The 19,759-nt window shown below is 41.4% G+C and overlaps 1 protein-coding gene across 3 annotated transcripts; it reads right to left on the bottom strand.

Moving 5' to 3' along the window:
• Nucleotides 1-3,561: 3,561 nt before the first annotated feature.
• LOC132229442 (F-box only protein 31-like) lies at nt 3,562-5,165 on the bottom strand. Of its 3 annotated transcripts, none has more exons than XM_059686070.1 (2): nt 5,064-5,165; nt 3,562-5,009 (listed from the first exon to the last, which is right to left on the bottom strand). In XM_059686070.1, exons 1-2 carry the CDS (start codon nt 5,145-5,147, stop codon nt 3,585-3,587), a joined length of 1,509 nt encoding a protein of 502 aa, XP_059542053.1. In that variant the 5' UTR covers nt 5,148-5,165; the 3' UTR covers nt 3,562-3,584. The 3 variants fall into 3 exon arrangements, with proteins under 3 accessions (XP_059542053.1, XP_059542052.1, XP_059542051.1); XM_059686069.1 differs by having other exon boundaries at nt 3,562-4,972; nt 5,051-5,147; XM_059686068.1 differs by having other exon boundaries at nt 3,562-5,147.
• Between the last annotated feature and the right edge of the window lie 14,594 nt (nt 5,166-19,759).

The following is a 19,759-nucleotide window of genomic DNA, read 5'->3' as shown; positions in this document are numbered from 1 at the left end:
TTTCAGTATTTTGTAATTTTCAATGTTCAGGTCTTGCACATATTTGGTAATCTAAATGTAAATATTTGCATTTAATATCATGGGTACTATTATTAAGAGCATTCTTTTCCAATTTAATTTTTAATTTCTAGTATATAGGAATTCAATACATTTTTGCATGCTGACCTTTTTCTAGTAAACATAATTGCTAAACCTACTTATGCTTGTAGCCTTTTTTGATATGTGGATTCCTTAAGATTTTCTACAAATAATCATGTTTGTGAATAAATACTGGCTTATGTTCTTGTTTACAATCTGATGTTTTCATTTATTTTTGTTGCCTGGCTGCACTTGCTCGTACCTCCTATACAATGCGGAACAGTAGTGGTGGGAACATTCTTGTCTTGTTGCTGATCTGAGAGGGAAAGTATTTAGTTTTTCACCATTAAATAGCTCTATTTTTTATTTTTATTTTTTAAAATATATTTTATTGATTTTTTTACAGAGAGGAAGGGAGAGAGATAGAGAGTTAGAAACATCGATGAGAGAGAAACATCGATCAGCTTCCTCCTGCACATCCCCCACTGGGGAAGTGCCTGCAACCCAGGTACATGCCCTTGACCGGAATCGAACCTGGGACCTTTCAGTCCGCAGGCTGACGCTCTACCCACTGAGCCAAACCGGTTTCGGCGAAATAGCTCTATTTTTTAAAAAAAATATAGATGACCTCTATCAGCTTGAGAAATCTCTATTGTTGCTTTACTGAGTTGAATTGTGTTTGCTGATGTTGAATTATGTCAAGTTAATTTTTTTGTATCTATTGAGATGATCATTTGGTTTTTCTCCTTTATTTTCTTACTGTGATTAATTGAGTTGATTGGTTTTTGAGTGTTAAACCAACTTTACATTCCTGGGTACAAATTCCATATGATCAAATATTAATGGATATTATTTACTAATATTTTCTTTAAATTTTTGGCCAGTAATTTTTTTTTCTTGTAATGTCTTTGTCAGCTTATAAATTCAGAGTTATGCAACCATGTAAAACAAGCTGAGAAGTGTTCTTTCACTTTTTATTTTTGGAAATATTTTCTGTAATATTGGTAACGTTTATTTAAAAAAGATTTGATAGAATATATAAAGCCATCTGGGAAGGCTTTGAATTATAGATCCCAGTTCCTTAACTGATACAGGGCTATTTATAGTTTCCATTTCTTCTTGTTTTAGCTCCAGTAATTTGTATCTTTCAAGGAATTTTCCCATTTTATGTATGCTGTCAATTTTAGTGGCATAAAGTTTTCATACTATTCCCTTATTATTTTAAATATGTATAAAACTTGTCATCATATTTCTTCTTTTTCTCATGATACTAGTAATTTGTGTTTTATCTTTACTGTTTAAAAATAGACTTTATTTTTTTATTGATTTTAGAGAGGAAGGGAGAGGAAGAGAGAGATAGAAACATCAGTGATGATAGAGAATCATTGATTGGTTGCCTCCTGCACACCTCCTAATGGGGATGGAGCCTACAATCTGGGTATGTGCCCTTGACCGGAATTGAACCTGGGACCTTTCAGTTCACAGGCCAACACTCTATCCATTGAGCGAAACCTGCTAGGGCTAGACTTTATTTTTGAGACGTTTTAGGTTTAATAAAAAAATTAGTGTTAAGTAGAGTTCCTATATACTCCCTCCAATTTCGCACTATTATTAACAGCTTGCATCAATGTCATTCCCCTGTTAACAATGATGAACCAATATTGATACATTATTATTGACTAAAGTTCACAGTTTACATTAGGGCTCACTCTATGTATTGTACTTTCTATGGATTTTGACAAATGTGTAATGATCCATATCCACCCTGAAGGTACCATACAGTGTAGTTTCACTGCCCTAAAATTTCCCTGTGTTTCACCTATTCATCTCTCCTTTCCTTCCTCTAAGCACCTGGCAATCACTGACCTTTCTACTACCTCTATTGTTTTGCTTTTTCCAGGATGTCATATATTTGGAGTCATTAAGTATGTAGTCTTTTCAGATTGGTTTATTTCACTTAGCAATATGCATTTAAGGTTCCTCCATGTTTTTTTTGTAGGTTGATAGCACATTTCTTTTTTAAAAATTTGTCTTTCCACAGGCTTACCAATTAATATTTTCAAAGAAAAAATTGTGGTGTTATTTCTCTGCTTTATATTTCACTACTATGAGAAAGCATATTGTGTGTAATTTGGTTTCTTTGAAACAAAAGTACAAAGACTTGATATAGTTTGTATGATTCACATTGATGAATGTCCTATATGTACTGGAAAAGAATGTGTATTCTGCTCTGGTTGGGTGACATATTCTACTAATGTCACATAGGTCAAAGTGATTGATAGAGCTATTTCAGTTTTCCATATCCTTACTGCTTTCCTGTCTACTTCTCCAACTATAATTGTGTGTTTCTCCATTTTTCCTTCTATTTGGATCAGGTTTGACTCCATATATTTGAAGCTCTGTTGTTGGGTACATACTTGTTAACTTTTGCTATGTCTTTTTATGAACTGACACATTTATCATTATCAAACATCTTTTTCTAATTTTCCGTAATATCCTTGCTTTAAATTTCTCTTTGATACAAATATAGCCAAGCAAGCTTTTGCATGTTTACATTTGCATGGTATATGTTGTTTAGTCCTTTCCCCTTCCACTACCTGTATCTTTATATTTAACTGTGTCTTTTATAGTTCTATTTCCCCTTTTATCCAGTTTGAAAGTCCATAGTTTTTAATTAATGTATGTACACATTTATATTTAATGCAATTATTCATATTGCGGAGTTTAAATCTACCATTTTGCGATTTATTTTCTATTTGTTTTCAATGTTCTTTGTTCCTATGTTTCTAGCCTATTTTAGAATAATCAGTATTTTTATTGTCCCATTTTGCTTTCTCTACTTTTGTTAGCCCATTTGTTTTTTATTTTTTTATTTTTAATAACAGCTTTATTGAGATGTACGTCACATACTATAAAACCCACCATTTTAAAATGTACAATTCAGTGGTTTTTATTATATTCAGAGTTGTACAATATAACAATTACCACTATCTAATTTTAGGATCTTTCCTTCCTAGCTGGTTTGGCTCAGTGGATAGAGCCTGGGCCTGCAGATGGAAAGGTCTAAGGTAGCGGTTCTCAACCTGTGGGTCACGACCCCTTTGAGGGGGGGTCGAACGACCCTTTCACAGGTTGAGACCATGGGAAAACACATATATGATTACATATTGTTTTTGTGATTAATCACTATGCTTTAATTACGTTCAATTTGTAACAATGAAATTGGGGGTTACCACAACATTAGGAACTGTATTAAAGAGTCGCGGCACTAGGAAGGTTGAGACCACTGGTCTAAGGTTTATTTCTACCTCAGTTGCTGGCTCCTACCCAGCCTGGCCCTGGTCTGGGCTTGGGCAGGAGGCAACCAACTGATGTGTTTCCCTCACATCAATATTTCTGTCCTTCCCTCTCTCCCTCACTCTCTCTAAACATCAATGGGAAAATATCCCCGGGTGAGGATTGAAAAAACAAACCAAGGTGGGTAACCTGGTCAGAAGGTCAAATCTTCAAAGTGCATGCAAGCTGCTCCTCCCAGGGGGTCCGGACTGAATGTTCTTGAGCATCTCCAGGAAGGCCTGCGGGGATGGTGCCTCCACATTCTGGAAGGTGTTCTGGACTCTGCCGAACAGGATGAAGTAATTCACCTCAGGCCAGATGAACCCGAAGTGGTTCTCATCGAACAGGATGAAGACTCCAGGGTAGCGCCTGGTGTCGGCGAAGCCATAAAAGTTAACAGTGAAAGTAGCAGTGTCCACGCCGTAGAAACACATCCTGCAGGTTCGGGGGTAGCTGTTGTCTCTTGAGTGCACGCCCACAGGCAGAACAAACGGGACAGGCTGCTCCTCCAAAGCTGCAGCCCCGGACTCTCTGACGCTGGGCTGGGCAGGGCTCTGCCAGCCATGGCCCTCGCTTTCCTCAGTCCCGTCTTCTTGCTGCTGCTGCTGCTCCCGGATTACCTGCTCGTCAATTTCCTGGACCAAGCGGGAGAGCTTGTGGAAGTTGCGGAAGATCTTGCCATCTGGCAGCTGGATGCGGCGCATGAGGTGGATCTCTAACGCTAATGTCTTGGTTATTCCCGTGACCTTCGTGACCCTGGCATACTTCCCATGGAAGCTGAGCATGGCAATCGATAGGCCGTAGGCATTGCAGTTGGCTTGGAAGAGGCCTGGCCTGATGAGGTCCTCTGGGTGGCTCGGCGGGAGGTAGAGGCGGCGGTAGGTCAGGCAGTCATACTGCTGTCTGTCCTCCTGCACCAGCACCCGCCCCCATTCGTCCCTAAGCCGCGTTGGTAAATCCTTTAGGTGGTCTGTCTTGTTGCACTGGGTGGTGAACCTGTGCTTCTGACTCTGCATGTGACGGTTGTGGGGCCTGCTGTGGCGGCCTTCCAGGCACTCCACCGTGGCTGATTTCCTCTCTGTCAGGCGAATTCTGAACGCGGGCTTGAATTGCATTGGGCCATCCACATGGGTGTTAAGGCAAGGCCCGTACGTCCAACCAGTAATGCCTAAGCCGTCCACCACGACATTCAGCAGTGTTCTATAGTCCTCAGTATCCAGCTGCCACAATCCCAAAATGTGTCTGTATGGGTGGAACAGCTTCGCATAGACTTCTCGGTAAGACAAACCTATCGTCTCCAGATTCTGCAAGTTTTCACAAATGCCAAACTCCTCGCGGCAGCGCCGTCTCCAGATGCTGTCAATGTGCAGGATGCGGTGGAATTTGGTGCAGGTCAGGGCCAGGCTGGGCAGATCTGTGCCGGGGAGCGAGGCGAAGATCTCCACCAGCATCTCCACCGGCAGGTCCTGCAGTGAGCAGTGCGGGGGTAGCATGGGACTCGCGATTCCTCCACTCCCCGCACAGCACCCGGCTGCCGCATCCGCCTCCATGTGCTTTTCTGTGGGGTCCCGGTTCCGCTTGCCCTCGGCTGCTGCCTTCTCAGCTCGGCCCTGGCACTCCTGACGACACCGCTTGCCTTTAGCCGCTGCTGTCTCAGCTGGGCGCTGGCGCTTCTGACGACACCGACATCCCCGCGAAGAGCCCACAACACAGAGGCAAGCACACTCCTCCATGCCACCAGGAGTAACAGTCACCACAGTGTGGGCCCCTGTGCCTCAGCAGGGCTTTAAGCTGGCTCGAGAGTCACGCCCCCCAGGGCCTAGCCACGCCCCCTCAGAGAGGAGCCAATTGTAGGACTTTAAACCCATAACCAGTAACAGTTGCCTCCCTTTCCCAGCGCCCCCACCCTGTCCTCCCACCCTAGCCCCAGGCAATCACTAATCTTCATTCTGTATGGCTATGCCTCCAGGGATATGCCTATGGGGAGGCGGGGAGGGACATTTCACATAAATGCAGTCACAATATCTGGTCTTTTGTGACTGGCTTCTTTCACTTAGCATAATATTTTAAAGTTTTATGTATGCTATATTCTAGTATATGGCTATACCACATTTTGTTTACCCATTCATCAGTTGATGAATATTTGGGTTGTTTCCAGTTTGAGGCTCCTTTGAATAACGCCGCTATGAACATTGTGTACAAGTTTTTTGTGTGAACATGTTTCCATTTCTTTTGGGTATGTACCTAGAAGTGGAACTTCTGGGTCATCTGGTAACTATGCTTAGCATGTTGAGGAACTGCCAAAAACGTTTTCCAACGTGGCCCCGATATTTTACATTTCCACCAGCATTGTACGAGGGGTCCAATTTTTAAACATTCTCATGAATGCTTTTAAAAAATATATATTATAGCCATCCTATGGAGTGTTGAGCGGTATTTTATTATAGTTTAGAGCAGAGTTATTGACTGTACGTTGACTTGACCTTGAACTGCATAAGGGAAATCTCTTCTATGCTCAGCTTTCACCCAGCCTCTGCCAAATCTCTCAGGCCCCTGGTAGGAATGGACTCTTACATGTGAGCAAGGATGGACTGGAGTTCTTCACTTTCAGTTGACCTCAGTTCTTCACTTTCAAGTGACTAACCTTGCCAGTACCTTGGGTGAATGGATGCCCTCAAAAAAAAAGTTCACAGGATCTGCCCACTATGAACATAATTTTCCCATGGGCTGAGACTGGCCCTGCCCATTCAGACAGGCTTGCATTCTCATGTTGAGAGCAGCTAGATCCCTTCTCTCCACTTTCCTGGGTTCCTACCAGAGAAACGCTCTCGCCTTCGGAGGGTCCTCTTAGTGCCCTGGGAGGAATTTGATTTGCCTTTTGTCAGGAATTGACATTTGGGTGGTTTATTTGATAGAGGGGTGTACATTCCATCTGCCACAGACACTGACTTCGATCATTTAAACACTAAAATTCCCCAATCCCTCCTTTGACGAATAGCCCTATATTATTATTTGTATGTAACCGGGTAATGGGTGTAAAGACTCTTCTTTTAGGATCCTGTATTGATGGGGTTTTGAGGGACGGTCTCCAAGGGTACATGTGTGTCTGGTGGGTCAAGGAGAACCTAGGAATGTGAGTGCAGCTGGTGTATGGCGCTAGGAGGGCTTGATCGGCTAGTGAAGAGATCCAATCATCTTTTCTCTCCCTGGATTGAGAGCCAGGGACACCACTGCCTTAGGAAGAAATCTATGTAGGAAGGTCAAAGGCAGGTCAATAGATCAAAGGAGAGACAGAGGCTGCTGCTATGGTTAGAGGGGAAAAAAATAGAATATTGGGGGATTAGTTATGGTTATGGGAAATACTAATTGTGCTCTGTTAACCATGATTGCCTTGTGTTGGTTCAAGAAAGGACATTCTGACCTGGGTAAGAGTTGTATGCCCCAGGGACTTGGGAGTCAGTCTTGGATCAGGGAGTTAGCCTTGGAATGTGGTCCATTCTCATTCAAGAACAGCTTATTATCATGGAAAGATTAACGACTTTGTTGCCCAAACAATGGAGTCCCACCCCAGCCTCCTACTTCTCCATGCCTGTAATCCCTACTTACCCAAGTAATCTTTGTTTTACCACAGACAAGCAGCTGGGTTATAGGGGGCTGCAAAGCAGATTTTTGTGGATGACCTGTTGCTCTCCCATACTGCTGGCATTATAGGAATAAACACTCATATATGATTCAACCCTGTCTCTGCTGAAGTGGCTCAAGTAGTGACAGGCAGCCCAGACCCTTTGATTGTCCTGTTACACTATCTCTGAGCCTTTTCCCATGATGTTCTATCTGTTTACACAGCTCTCCCACTCCACTCACCACCCAAACCTCTACCATTGTTCTGGGCCTCACCTACTGTGATGAATTGTATGTTAGTAAAAAAATTTTAACAAGGATAGGGTGAAGGATAGGTAACCAGGCATATCTCTAAGTTTCCCACTCCCAGACATCTGTGTGTCAATGTCCTGATTCGACCCTTGTAACTGTAAATCAAGGACGTTTGTGGTTTCTGTGTATAAAAGCTTGCCGAGCACCAAGCTCGGGGCTGCTGCAGGAAGAGAAAGCCTGTGGAAGTCAATGGCCAGTTCAATAAATCCTCGCTTGCTGTTTAAGACCTAATTGGAGTCGGTGGTTGCCGGTAGCCGGTCCATCCTTGCTGTTTCAAGGGACCTGGCATATATGGCATACTGTTCTTAATATGTTTGCTCACCTTCTTGGCACTATGTGTTTTAACCAAGGTCACCTCTCTGAGAAAGGTTGTTTCCCCAGGTAGGGATTTTCCCCTGAAGTTAGGGAGGGAATAAAACCCCTTAACTAAGTGCCAGTCGGGTAATTAATCACTTTAACTACGAACAATCATGCTTAAGCTACATAATCTTTACTCCCTGGAATGGAGATAAGAAACGCCCTAACCTTTGGAATAGAGATTGATAGGATTGGAATCAACTGGTATAAATGCAGATGTAACAAGACAACAGGACACAGAAACTGGAGACAGAACCTACACAGAACCTAGAGACAGAAGAACTTCGCTGGAGAGAACATGGCAAAAGATCCTGGACAGAAACTGGCCACACAACCTAGAGACAGAACCTAGCGAGAGAACATGGCAAAAGATCTTGGACAGGACCTGGCTACAGAACCTGGCTGGAGAACCTACAGAACCTGGCAATAGAACCAGGCAAGAGAACCCAACCATGCTGATCAACTGAATGCTGCCTCTGTGTCATTCCTTCTTCGCCAACTCCGTCCACACCTTTGGGGACCCCTGGACCTGCTGGGGTGGGACCCCAGCATCTGGCACCCAACGTGGGGCACGAACCCATGACCCTGACTGAGATTAAGACAGAACCTGGCGTCCGAGGATGGACCGGCTCCCGGCAGGTGGTCTTATTCTCGCGAATGTTGGTCCACAACATACTAATGGCACATAGGCAGGAAGCATCCTGTGAAGCCCCAGGACTTGCCAAGCACCTCTCCCTGGTATTTACAAAGCACCTTGGCCTTAAGTGCCCGTCAGTAGATGAGTGGCTAAAAAAGCTGTTGTACATTTATACCATGGAATACTGTGCAGCAGTAAAAAAGAACAATCTCTTACCCTTTGAGATAGCATGGAGGGACTTGTAGAGTATCAGGCTAAGTGAAATAAGCCAGCCCATTTGTTTTATTCATTTTTTTTTAGTAGTTGCCCAAGGCCTTACAATATGTGTTCTAACCTCTCACAGTCTATTGTAACCTGATATCATACTAGTTCATGTTTAGTTTGAGAGCCTTAGAATAGTATATGTTCATTTATTTCCCTCCTTCCTCTGTACAACTTTTGTTAAATATTTGGTGTATATTGTTACATTACTGACCCCATAATACCTTATTATTCTTCTATTTTAAAGACATTACAGAAAAAAAGGAGTCCATTATATTTCCCCACAATTTTACCATTCCCTATGTTCTTCATTTATTCCTGTAGATCTGTCTTTCCCTCTGGTATTATTTCTCTTCAGTCTGAAGAACTTCCTTTACTATTTCATGTAGTGTGAATTTGCTGGCTATGAATTTTCTCCACTTTTGTTTATCTGAATATGTCTTTATTTTGTCTTCAGTTTTTAAGTATATTTTTACTAAATAAAGAATTTTTAGTTGAGTGTTTTTTGTTTTTTTTTTCTCTCTGAGCAATTGAAAGATATTATTCATAGTCTTTGGCTTGGATTATTTCTGCTCAGAAGTCAGAAAATTTTCTTATGTTTGTTTCCCTCTAATGAGTATTTTTTCCTCTGGATTCTTTAAAGATTTTCTTTTTATCTTTGATTTCCCTACAATTTGACTATGATGTGTTTGGTATAGTTTTCTTTGTATGTTCCTGTTTCAGCTTCGTTGAGGTATTTTTGCATCAGTGGGTGAGGATTTTCATTAAACTTCAAAAAATGCAGCCATCATTTTTTAAAAGTAGTTTTTCTGCCCCTTCTCTCTTTCTTCGTATTTTCACACTCAAATCACACATATGCCTTTCTCTTTTTTTTCTTTTTTTTTCAGAATTGTTAACTTTATTTTTTTTTTAAATTTCTTTATTGGTTAAGGTATTACAAATGTGTCCTCATTCCCCTACTAACCCCCAACCTTTCCACCCCCCCACTCATTTTCTCATTCCCTTGTTGTCCATGTCCATTGGTTTGGCTTATATGCATGCATACAAGTCCTTTGGTTGATCTCTTCCCCTTACCCGCACCCTCCCAAACTTTCCCTCTGGGGAACGATAGTCTGATTGCTATTTCTCTGTCTTTGGATGTGTCCCTGTTCATCAGTCTATGTAGTTCTCTATATTCCACAAATGAGTGAGATCATGTGGTATTTATCTTTCTCTGACTGGCTAATTTCACTTAGCAAAATGCTCTCCAGTTCCATCCATTCTGTTGCAAATGGCAAGAGTTCCTTCTTTTTTACTGCAGCATAGTATTCCATTGTGTAGATATACCACTGTTTTCTAATCCACTCATCTGCTGATGGGCACTTAGGCAGTTTCCAAATCTTAGCTAAGGTGAATTGTGCTGCTATGAACATAGGGGTGCATATATCCTTTCTGATTGGTGTTTCTGGTTTCTTGGGATATATTCCTAGAAGTGGGATCACTGGGTCATATGGGAGTTCTATTTTTAGCTTTTTTGAGGAAACTCCATACTGTTTTCCACAGTGGCTGCACCAGTCTGTATTCCCACCAACAGTGCAGAAGGGTTCCTTTTTCTCCACATCCTCTCCAACACTCGTTGTTTGTTGATTTGTTGATGATAGCCATTCTGACAGGTGTGAGGTGATACTGCATAGTCGTTTTGATTTGCATCTTTCGTATAATTAGTGACTTTGAGCATGTTTTCATATGTCTTTCGGCCTTCTGTATGTCCTCTTTCAAAAAGTGTCTATTTAGGTCCATTGCCCATTTTTTTTTATTGGATTGTTTATCTTCCTTTTGTTAAGTTGCATGAGTTCCCTGTATATGTTGGAGATTAAACCCTTGTCAATGATATCATTGGCAAATATGTTCTTCCATGCTGTGGGTTTTCTTGTTGTTTTGCTGATGGTTTCCTTTGCTGTGCAAAAGCTTTTTATTTTGATGTAGTCCCATTTGTTTATTTTCTCTTTAGTTTCCATTGCCCTAGGAGCAGCATCAGAGAAGAAATTCCCTCAGCATATGTTTGCGATTTCGCTGCCTATGGAATCCTCTAGTATTTTTATGGCTTCCCGTCTTACGTTTATGTCCTTTATCCATTTTGAGTTTATTTTTGTGTATGGTATCATTTGGTGGTCTATTTTCATCTTTTTGCATGTATCTGTCCAATTTTCCCAACACCATTTATTGAAGAGACTGTCTTGACTCCACTGTATGCTCTGGCCTCCTTTGTCGAATATTAATTGGGCATAGTGGTTTGGGTCGATTTCTGGGCTCTCTATTCTATTCCATTGATCTATATGTCTGTTCTTGTGCCAGTACCAAGCTGTTTTAAGAACAGTGGCTTTGTAATACAGCTTGATATCTGGTATTGAGATCCCTCCTACTTTGTTCTTCTTTCTCAGGATTGCTATAGCTATTTGAGGTCTTTTTTTATTCCAGATGAATTTTTGAAACGTTCATTCTAGATCTGTGAAATATGCTGTTGGTAATTTAATGAGGATTGCACTGAAACTATAGATTGCTTTGGGTAGTATGGACATTTTGATGATGTTGATTCTACCAATTCATGAACACGGTATGTTCTTCCATCTGTTTATGTCTTCCTCTATCCCTTTTTTCAGTGTCCTGTAGTTTTTCACACATAAGTCTTTCACCTCCTTAGTTAAGTTTATTCCTAGGTATCTTAATTTTTTGGTGCGATGGTAAATGGGATTGCTTTTTTAGTCTCCTATTCTGTAAGTTCACTATTGGTGTAAAGAAATGCCTTAGATTTCTTGGCATTAATTTTGTATCCTGCTACATTGTCGAATTCATTTATTAAGTCTAATAATTTTTTGATGGAGTCTTTAGGGTTTTCTATGTACAGTATCATGTCATCTGCAAATAAGGACAGTTTTACTTCTTTTCCAATTTGGATGCCTTTAATTTCTTCTTCTTGCTTGATCACAATGGCTAGTACTTCCAGTACTATGTTGAACAGGAGTGGTGAGAGGGGGCATCCTGTCTTGTTCCTGTTCTTAGGGGAAATGGTTTTAGTTTTTGCCCATTGATTATGATGTTGGCTGTGGGTTTGTCATATATGGCTTTTATTATGTTGAAGTATGATCCTTCTAATCCTACCTTGCTGAGAGTTTTTATCAAGAAAGGGTGTTGGATTTTGTCACATGCTTTTCCTGCGTCAATTGATATGACCATGTGATTTTTATCTGTGAGTTTGTTTATGTGATATATCACGTTTATTGATTTGCAGATATTGTACCATCCTTGCATCCCTGGGATAAATCCTACTTGGTCATGGTGTATGATCTTTCTGATGTATTGCTGGATCCAATTTGCTAGAATTTTGTTGAGTATTTTGGCATCTATGTTCATGAGGGATATTGGCCTGTAATTCTCTTTCATTGTGTTGTCTCTATCTGGTTTTGGTATTAGGGTGATCCTGGCTTCATAGAATGAGCTGGGAAGTGTTCCTTCCTCTTAAATTTTTTGTAATAGTCTGAGGAGGATAGGTTTTAGTTCTTCCTTGAATGTTTGGTAAAACTCCCCTGTGAAGCCGTCTGGTCCTGGGCTTTTGTTTGCTGGGAGCTTTTTGATGACTGCTTCAATTTCTTCCATAGTTATTGGCCTATTGAGATTTTTAGAATCTTCCAGATTGAGTTTTGTAAGATTGTGTTTTTCTAGGAATGTGTCCATTTGCTCCAGCTTGTCTATTTTATTAGAGTAGAGTTGTTCACAGTATTTTTTAACAATTCTTTGAATTTCTGTGGGGTCTGTTGTTATTTCACCTCTTTCATTTCTAACTTTGTTTATTTGAGTCTTCTCTCTTTGCTTCTTGGTGAGCCTGGCTAGAGGTTCATCAATCTTGTTTACCCTTTCAAAGAACCAGCTCTTGGTTTCATTGATTTTTTGTAGTTTTTTTTGTCTTTATGTCATTTATTTCTGTTCTGATCTTTATTATCTCCTTCCTTCTGCTCACTCTGGGGTTTTCTTGTTGCTCTCTTTCTAATTCTTTGAGTTGTAGAGTTAGATGATTTACTACCATTTTTCTTGTTTTTTGAGATAGGCCTGTAGAGCTATAAACTTCCCTCTCAGGACTGCTTTCATTGTGTCCCATAGATTTTGGATTGTTATACTTTTGTTATCATTAGTTTTCAGGGTGTTTTTAATTTCTTCTTTGATCTCATTGGTAACCCAATCATTATTTAGTAGCATGGTATCCAGCTTCCAAGTGTTTGAGTGTTTTGGATTTTTTTTATTCTAGTCTATTTCTAATATTATGCCATTGTGGTCTGAGAAGATGCCCAGTGTGATTTCAATCTTCTTCAATTTGGGGAGACTTTGCTTGTGATGCAATATGTGGTCTATTTTTGAAAATGTCCTATGCGAACTTTAGTAGAACATACATTCCGTGGCTTTGTGGTGAAATGTTCTGAAGATGTCAATTAAGTCCATCTGATCTAGTGAGTCATTTAGGGTTGCTGTGTCTTTGCTGATTTTTTTTGGTAAAGGATTTATCCAGTGATGTCAGTGGTGTGTTTCAGTCCCCTACTATGATTGTGTAGTTGTTGATCTCTCCCTTGTTGTCTTCCAGGAGGTTTTTTATGTATTTGGTGCTCCTGCATTGGGTGCATATATGTTTATCAGGGTTATATCCTCTTGTTGTATCGATCCTTTTAGTATTATGAAGTGTCCTTTCTTATCTCTTGTTATGGCCTTCACTTTGAGGTCTGTTTTTTCAGATATCAATATTGCTATCCCAGCTTTTTTTTCATTTCCATTTGCCTGTAAAATATTTTTCCATCCCTTCATTTTGAGTCTGTGTGAGTCCCTTGTTCTGAGCTGGGTCTCTTGTAGACAGCATATACATGGGTCAAGTCTTTTTATCCATTCAGCCACTCAATGTCTTTTGATTGGAGCATTTAGTCCGTTTACATTTAAAGTTATTATTGAAAGGTACTTCCTTGTAGTCATTTCTGTTATTGTGTCTGTGTTCTTTCTTACCTTTATATTTCTTCTTTCACAGAATTCCCTTTAGCATTTCTTGCATTGCTGGATTAGTAGTGGTAAACTCCCTTAGGCCTTTTCTTTTGTCTGCAAAGCTCCTTATTTCCCCTTCAATTTCGACTGATAGTCTTGCTGGATAAAGTATTCTTTGATTCAGTCCTTTGCTTTGCAACACTTGTATACCTCCTTCCATTCCCTTCTAGCTTGATGTGTTTCTGTTGACAAATCATTTGATAATCTGATGGGGGAATCCTTTGTAGATAACTCTGTCCCTCTTTTGCAGCCTTTAAGATTCTCTCTTTGTCGTGTACATATTCCATCATTATTATGTAATGTTTTGGTGTGGGTCTTTTGGGGCTCATCTTGCTTGGGACTCTCTGTACTTGTGTAACTTTTTTCTTCCCCATATCTGGGAAGTTTTCTGTCATTATTTCTTCAAGTAGATTTTCTAATCCTTGCTGCTCTTCTTGTCCTTCTGGCAGCCCTATTATGCGTATGTTACTTTGTTTCATGTTGTCCCCAAACTCCCTGATGCTCTCCTCCTGCTTTTTAAGTTTTTTCTCCAGTTGCTGTTCAGATTGAGCTTGTTTTTCTCTATCTTATCTTCTAACTCACTAATTCGGTCCTCTGCTCCTTCTAGTCTACTTTTGAAACCTTCCATGGTGTTTTTGATTGTAGCTATATCACTTTTCATTTCTTTCTGATTCTTACATAGGTTGTTGATTTTCTCATCCATCTGGTGAATGAATTGTACAACCATTACTCTGAATTCTTTTTCTGTCATGTTGCATGCTTCAATTTCATTATTTCCTTTCTTGGAGACTCCTCATTTTCATTCCTCTGGGAGGTTGTGTCGTCTCCCCATTCTGACTATCTCCAGAAGGTTCAAGCATCAAGTTGTGTGGGCCTAGGCCATTTGCAATGGGAGCTTCACACCACCCTAGTGTCACTGAAGATCTCTGACACTAAGATGTGTAGTTGTTGTGGGTTGATGGCAACCAGGCTCGCTCAGTGTTAGCTTTACCAGTGCTCAATGTGCCTTGTGTGCGCAGTTACAATCAAGGACCCCATGTGCACTGTGCTGAAACAGAGACCCCCCTGGAGTGTGTTGAAAATCAGAGCCCCCTAGCATGCGCCAGGAGTCAGAGTTCCCCAAGAAGTCAGTATCAGAGTCTCTGTTGCTTCACGTGGCCTCACATTGAGAATCAGGGTCCCTGTGTGCACATGCACCAAGAATTGGAGTCACTGGCTCTAGTGTGAATGCACAGGGAATCCGGGATCCCAGGCGCAGGTGATAAGAAACACAGTCAGGTCACTGGTGCTTGGTGCTGCCTCCTGCCGGGAGAATCAGGGTCCGGGGGCCCGTGCTACGGGGAACAAGTTCCCAGTGTTCGCACATTAGCTCCCAGGCTAAGGTTCCTTTTAGCCCGTGCTGTGCGGTACCAGTTCCCAGTATTCACACATTAGCTCCCAGGCTAAGGTTTCTGTAGTCTGTGCTGTGCGGGACAGGTTCCCGGTGTTCATGCACTTTTAGTCTACGTTTTCTGTAGTAGCACTGAGGCTAGGTCAAGGGGTCATTTATCAGTTACTATGGCGCTTCCCATGAGCCTGTGGGGAGGGGTTGGGCTCTGTTGCTCACAGGGATCTGCTGCAGGGGTGTCTGGATTCTTGGTGTCTGTGGGTCTATAGCTGTGGTCGCAGGTCTCTGTCCCCAGTGGCTACAGCGTCCTGGTTTGCGTCTGAGACCAGACTGGGTGGTGCTGAGGCCAGGATTCTAGTCTCAAGCAGCTCCGCCGTCTAAGACTGCCCGGTTTAGCAGCCCCTTAGAAGACCTGCAGAATCTTAACTGTCCCTAGCTCATACACACACACACACCACACACATCCACACACTCCTCTATCACTCCCTCGTGCTCTCACACTCTCTCCCTCCCTACCTTCCTGCTGGTCGCCATCTTCAAGAATCCCCTCATATGCCTTTCTTGACACATTTGATTATGCATTGTGGAGAACAGGTATTTATTTTTGGCTAAAGTAGGAGCTTTTGGAAAGGTCAGTATCTTGTCTTATTTTTCTATATTCTCATAATATCACATAACATATACATGGAAAAGGCTCAAAACGTGTTTGAGGAGTTAATTAAATCAGTGGTGTAATAACTATTTAGTTACTCCTTACCATGTACACCTAGGCTTTTAGGTACTTTCATGTGAATTACTCATTCCTACCTCACAATAATCTTGAGAGAAAGAGAATATATACCCTACTTACATGGAGGAGTTAAACTCTAGCTCAATGTTCAACAAGATTGCTCAAGTTTACAGGCTTCACACAACCTGGGAGTTGCATTAAACCAGCACGGAAGCCACTTCTTTGTGATTAATGGAGAAAGTGCACAGCATTGTCCTATAGTACTCGATTCTGCCTCTCATCCTGTATCATCATTCATTAATGAGGGGGAAATAAATTGTGGGTAACACCAGGAATTGAGGAAGCAGATGGCAAAATGGCCTTATCTGAATGGAACTGGGCATGCCCAGCAGGGGTGTGCTCCAACTGAGATGGGCAGAGAGAGGGCGAGGCTGGGGGCAGGTGCCCCATTTGCACCTACTCATGCAGTTTAAGAGGATGGCAACAACCAGCCATCCCAGTGATACTAGGAAGCTTGTTAGCTGCTGTTTCTTATCTATTTTGGTCTCTGCAAAATTGATCAATTTTAGCCTCCACCGGGAGTGACTTGTAAGGGCTTAGAAAGAAAGAACATTGCATATGAATTCTCAGGGAAAGCACTTCCGGGCACACCATCAAGGTAAACAGGAGCAGAATTTTGAGTGTATTTTCTCTTCTGTGTGTCTTCTGATCCTGGTAATTTTTGCTGTGGAAAGGGGTTACCTCTTGCCTTAAGAAGAAAATGATGATTAACTAATTATTTCTGTCTATTTTATGCTGCTATTGATCTGTCTAAAATCTATCTTTATTTATATCCAAGTACCTTCTGTTTATTTATTGATCTATTTATCTATCTGACATCTATCTCTCTTTACTGCTTTTAAATTTTCTTCTGCTTTGTCAAAAAACTTTACTATCCCCATTCCAATTTATGAAATTTAAAAAATATATCTTGTTAGTGCATATTTTGGACATTGTTAACGTAATTTCAGGTATTGAGGGAAAGTGAGAAATCTGCTGAAGTACTTAGGAGAAGCTAAAAAGACTATTAACAACCCAAGTCCATAAAAGATATCTGTTCCAGTCATGCTGGTGATTTTTTATTAGTCCTTCAAATCTGTTACAAAGATCTCTAGAGCAAGACAAATGTTCTAGTAGAGTGCAATTTCCAATTTCTTAGCTAACCTGATTTTGTTGATTCATACATATTCATGATTCAGTGCTCTTTCTGAATACAAGGGGAAAAAAGGAGTAAGAAAAATTCTTTGGGGCTCTACTTCCTTTTCATATTATTTATATTCCTTGAAATGCCCTTGAAATTACATTTGCTAAGGGAAGCTAAACAAATAATTGCATACTAAAAGGGAAATGAGACCAGCAAGCTAGATAATTTGTAACATCAAATATCCTTTTTCCACGGTTAACATTTTCTCTGAGAGGAATCAGGAGGAGTAAACAGACCAATGTATCTTAAATGCAATAACTGGTAGCAATGCCAAATGCATGAAGTGAAAATACCTCAGGATATACTTTCACAGCTCTGCCTCATCAGAGCTGAATGCAATATGCTGTCCCAGTAATGGGAGTCACGCTTGTCATATTCCCCCTGATCTCTAAGGCAGGATGCCAATGCGACACTAATGCAACTTGCTTCTCTCTCTAGCCATCAACATTCTGGTGTTGGTTTTGTTGTTGTTGTTTATGTGTGTGTGTGCGCGCGGTTTGTTATCAGGGCCTATTGCATACTTTGAAAAGTTTCCTCTGAAAACAAACGTGACAGTACTCTGAGGCCAGTGAAATGAGACTGGCACAATCACTTAGATGGAAAACAATCATGATCACAAATGGAAAGAACAGTAACGTTTCAGACATCATTTGGGAATTGCAGCATCATTCTCTGTGGGGAGGCAGAAGGGCAGTGTGGGGCTGACATTTCACTTCTCTGATGTGACAGTGTTTCCAACTCCAACATCTGGAGAGTTTGCATGTGAAACACAGGTCTCATTGACTCCGCACTGGGAAGTATCTTAGAAATGGAGTATCATCATTTAAATGAGCAGGTTTGAATTTGGGAAGAGCTCGATGCCCAATGTCACTGAGGTCAATGGACTGTTTATGTTTCTGTTTCCAAATAGATTTCTCCATTTACGTAAGAAGTAGCTATATGTCAACACTCCAACTTCATGGTATGGTGGGGCTCTGAGGGCTAAAAGAACATTAAGGAAGGAGTTAGTCTACTTATTGGAATTAAGCTTCTGGTCCTAGATTCCTACCCTGATCACCCAAATAGAAGAGAGTTGAAGGTGAGAGAGAGATGGAAGGAACTGGGGTGGAGAGAGAGGTGTGAGAGTAAAGACTGTTAGGCTACTTGGCTTTCAGGCCCAAGTCATTTTTAATAAGGTCTGGGAACTCACCAGCTTTATCCTCCTTTAGTTACTTCCATCACCACTGTTGTGTTGTATACACTTTCTTCCCCACAACACACCTCTGGTTGATCATTCTCATACTCACCTCCGCAAACCCATTACCCATTATCCCCAGCTACTCTTTCAGTTCGTGTTGTCAGAAACAAGCTCACACACTCCCTACATTTTAAGGGCTCTACTGCAGTTTTCTGCTGAAAATCATGGATGTAACATGGCTATAATAGAGGTAGGAGCCCAAGAGGGTTTTAAAGGACCAAGGGGCAAGGGGAACAGAGGAAGAGGATTTATAGAAAAGAGGTAAGACCTTCAGGGAAATTAGCTCCCACCACCCCTGCTGAGCTGGAAAGGTTCCTTCCATGGAACCACAGGAAAGTTGAGAGGTTTGCATAAGAGCACTTTGTGAAGACATCCGAATGAATGAGCGCAGGGTTGGTCCAGCATACACAGAAACTGAGCTCTCATCACAGAGAGGCACACTTCTCCAAGTTCGTTATGAGTGTGAGGTGAATAGGTTTGCAGAGTAATCTCTCCCAGGAATTCTCACAATAAGCACCCTATGCAACTGGTGTGAACATCTGTCATTAAAGTTCTTGGTACATCCTTGTAATAAGGGTGAAGTCAGTAGTGAAGAGCTTGGACTCCAGCCACACTGCCTGCATTTGAACCTGGCTCTGCCATAGGATACCTGTGACCGTAGTACACGTGTCCTCATCTAAAAATCAGACTAACGGTGGTACGCAGGCTTAAATGAATATATCTATCACTTAAAGGGAACACCACACAGGCATTTGCTGCTATTATCACTCTTAAAGCTGTTACCTAGTTTCTGGGGAAGGGATGGCTGTCTCCACTTGAACTTGCCTGTTCTTTTCCTTTTATATGCAGGTCAGGCCAGGTACGGTGGCAGGACTTTTGCCATGATCCTGGCTTGGGTTTCAAATGTTCTTGGTTACCCCAATCTATGTCGAGTTTTCTTTTCTTTCTTTTTGTTTTTGTTTTATTTCCTTCTGTGATTTATTTGGATGTTTCCAGAAGGCTCTGGTACAGCCTAAGTGTATAAGATAATTTGCACAAATGAGGTGGTAATGAAAGGGGAGCAAAAGGCTGCAGATCCCTTACAGGCTCTTACAATGGTGGGCCTTGGTCTGTGGTTCCTCTCTCTGTCTAGGACACTGATTGGAAGCCCCAGGGAGCTGCTGCTCGCCACTTTTATTTTGGGGAGTAGAGTGCATGAGCCCCCCATACCCATCAAACACAGGCTGTGGGAAAGGCTGGTGAGGCTGTGCCTTCATTCGGGCCCCTCTTCCTGCTGTGGATCTTAAAGGCCATTGAGGCAGAGCAGTCTCAATGGGTATCCCATTGGCACTCTGCCTCGGGCAGGAGAGCTTGCTGTGAGAATATGCCACAGAAATGCTGGGAGAATTGGTTAATTATTTAAAGGAAAAAGTAAAATAACTGGCATAGTGCCTGATACAAAATATAGCGCCTAGTAAATGATCATTCTTTCAGGCATTGTGTTACACAGAAAAAGGATCATTTGG

Source organism: Myotis daubentonii, chromosome 3 (genome assembly GCF_963259705.1).
Source record: "Myotis daubentonii chromosome 3, mMyoDau2.1, whole genome shotgun sequence".
NCBI classification, from domain to species: domain Eukaryota; kingdom Metazoa; phylum Chordata; class Mammalia; order Chiroptera; family Vespertilionidae; genus Myotis; species Myotis daubentonii.
Note: the sequence above shows the minus strand (reverse complement) of the source record. Positions and strands in the feature narration are given on the sequence as shown.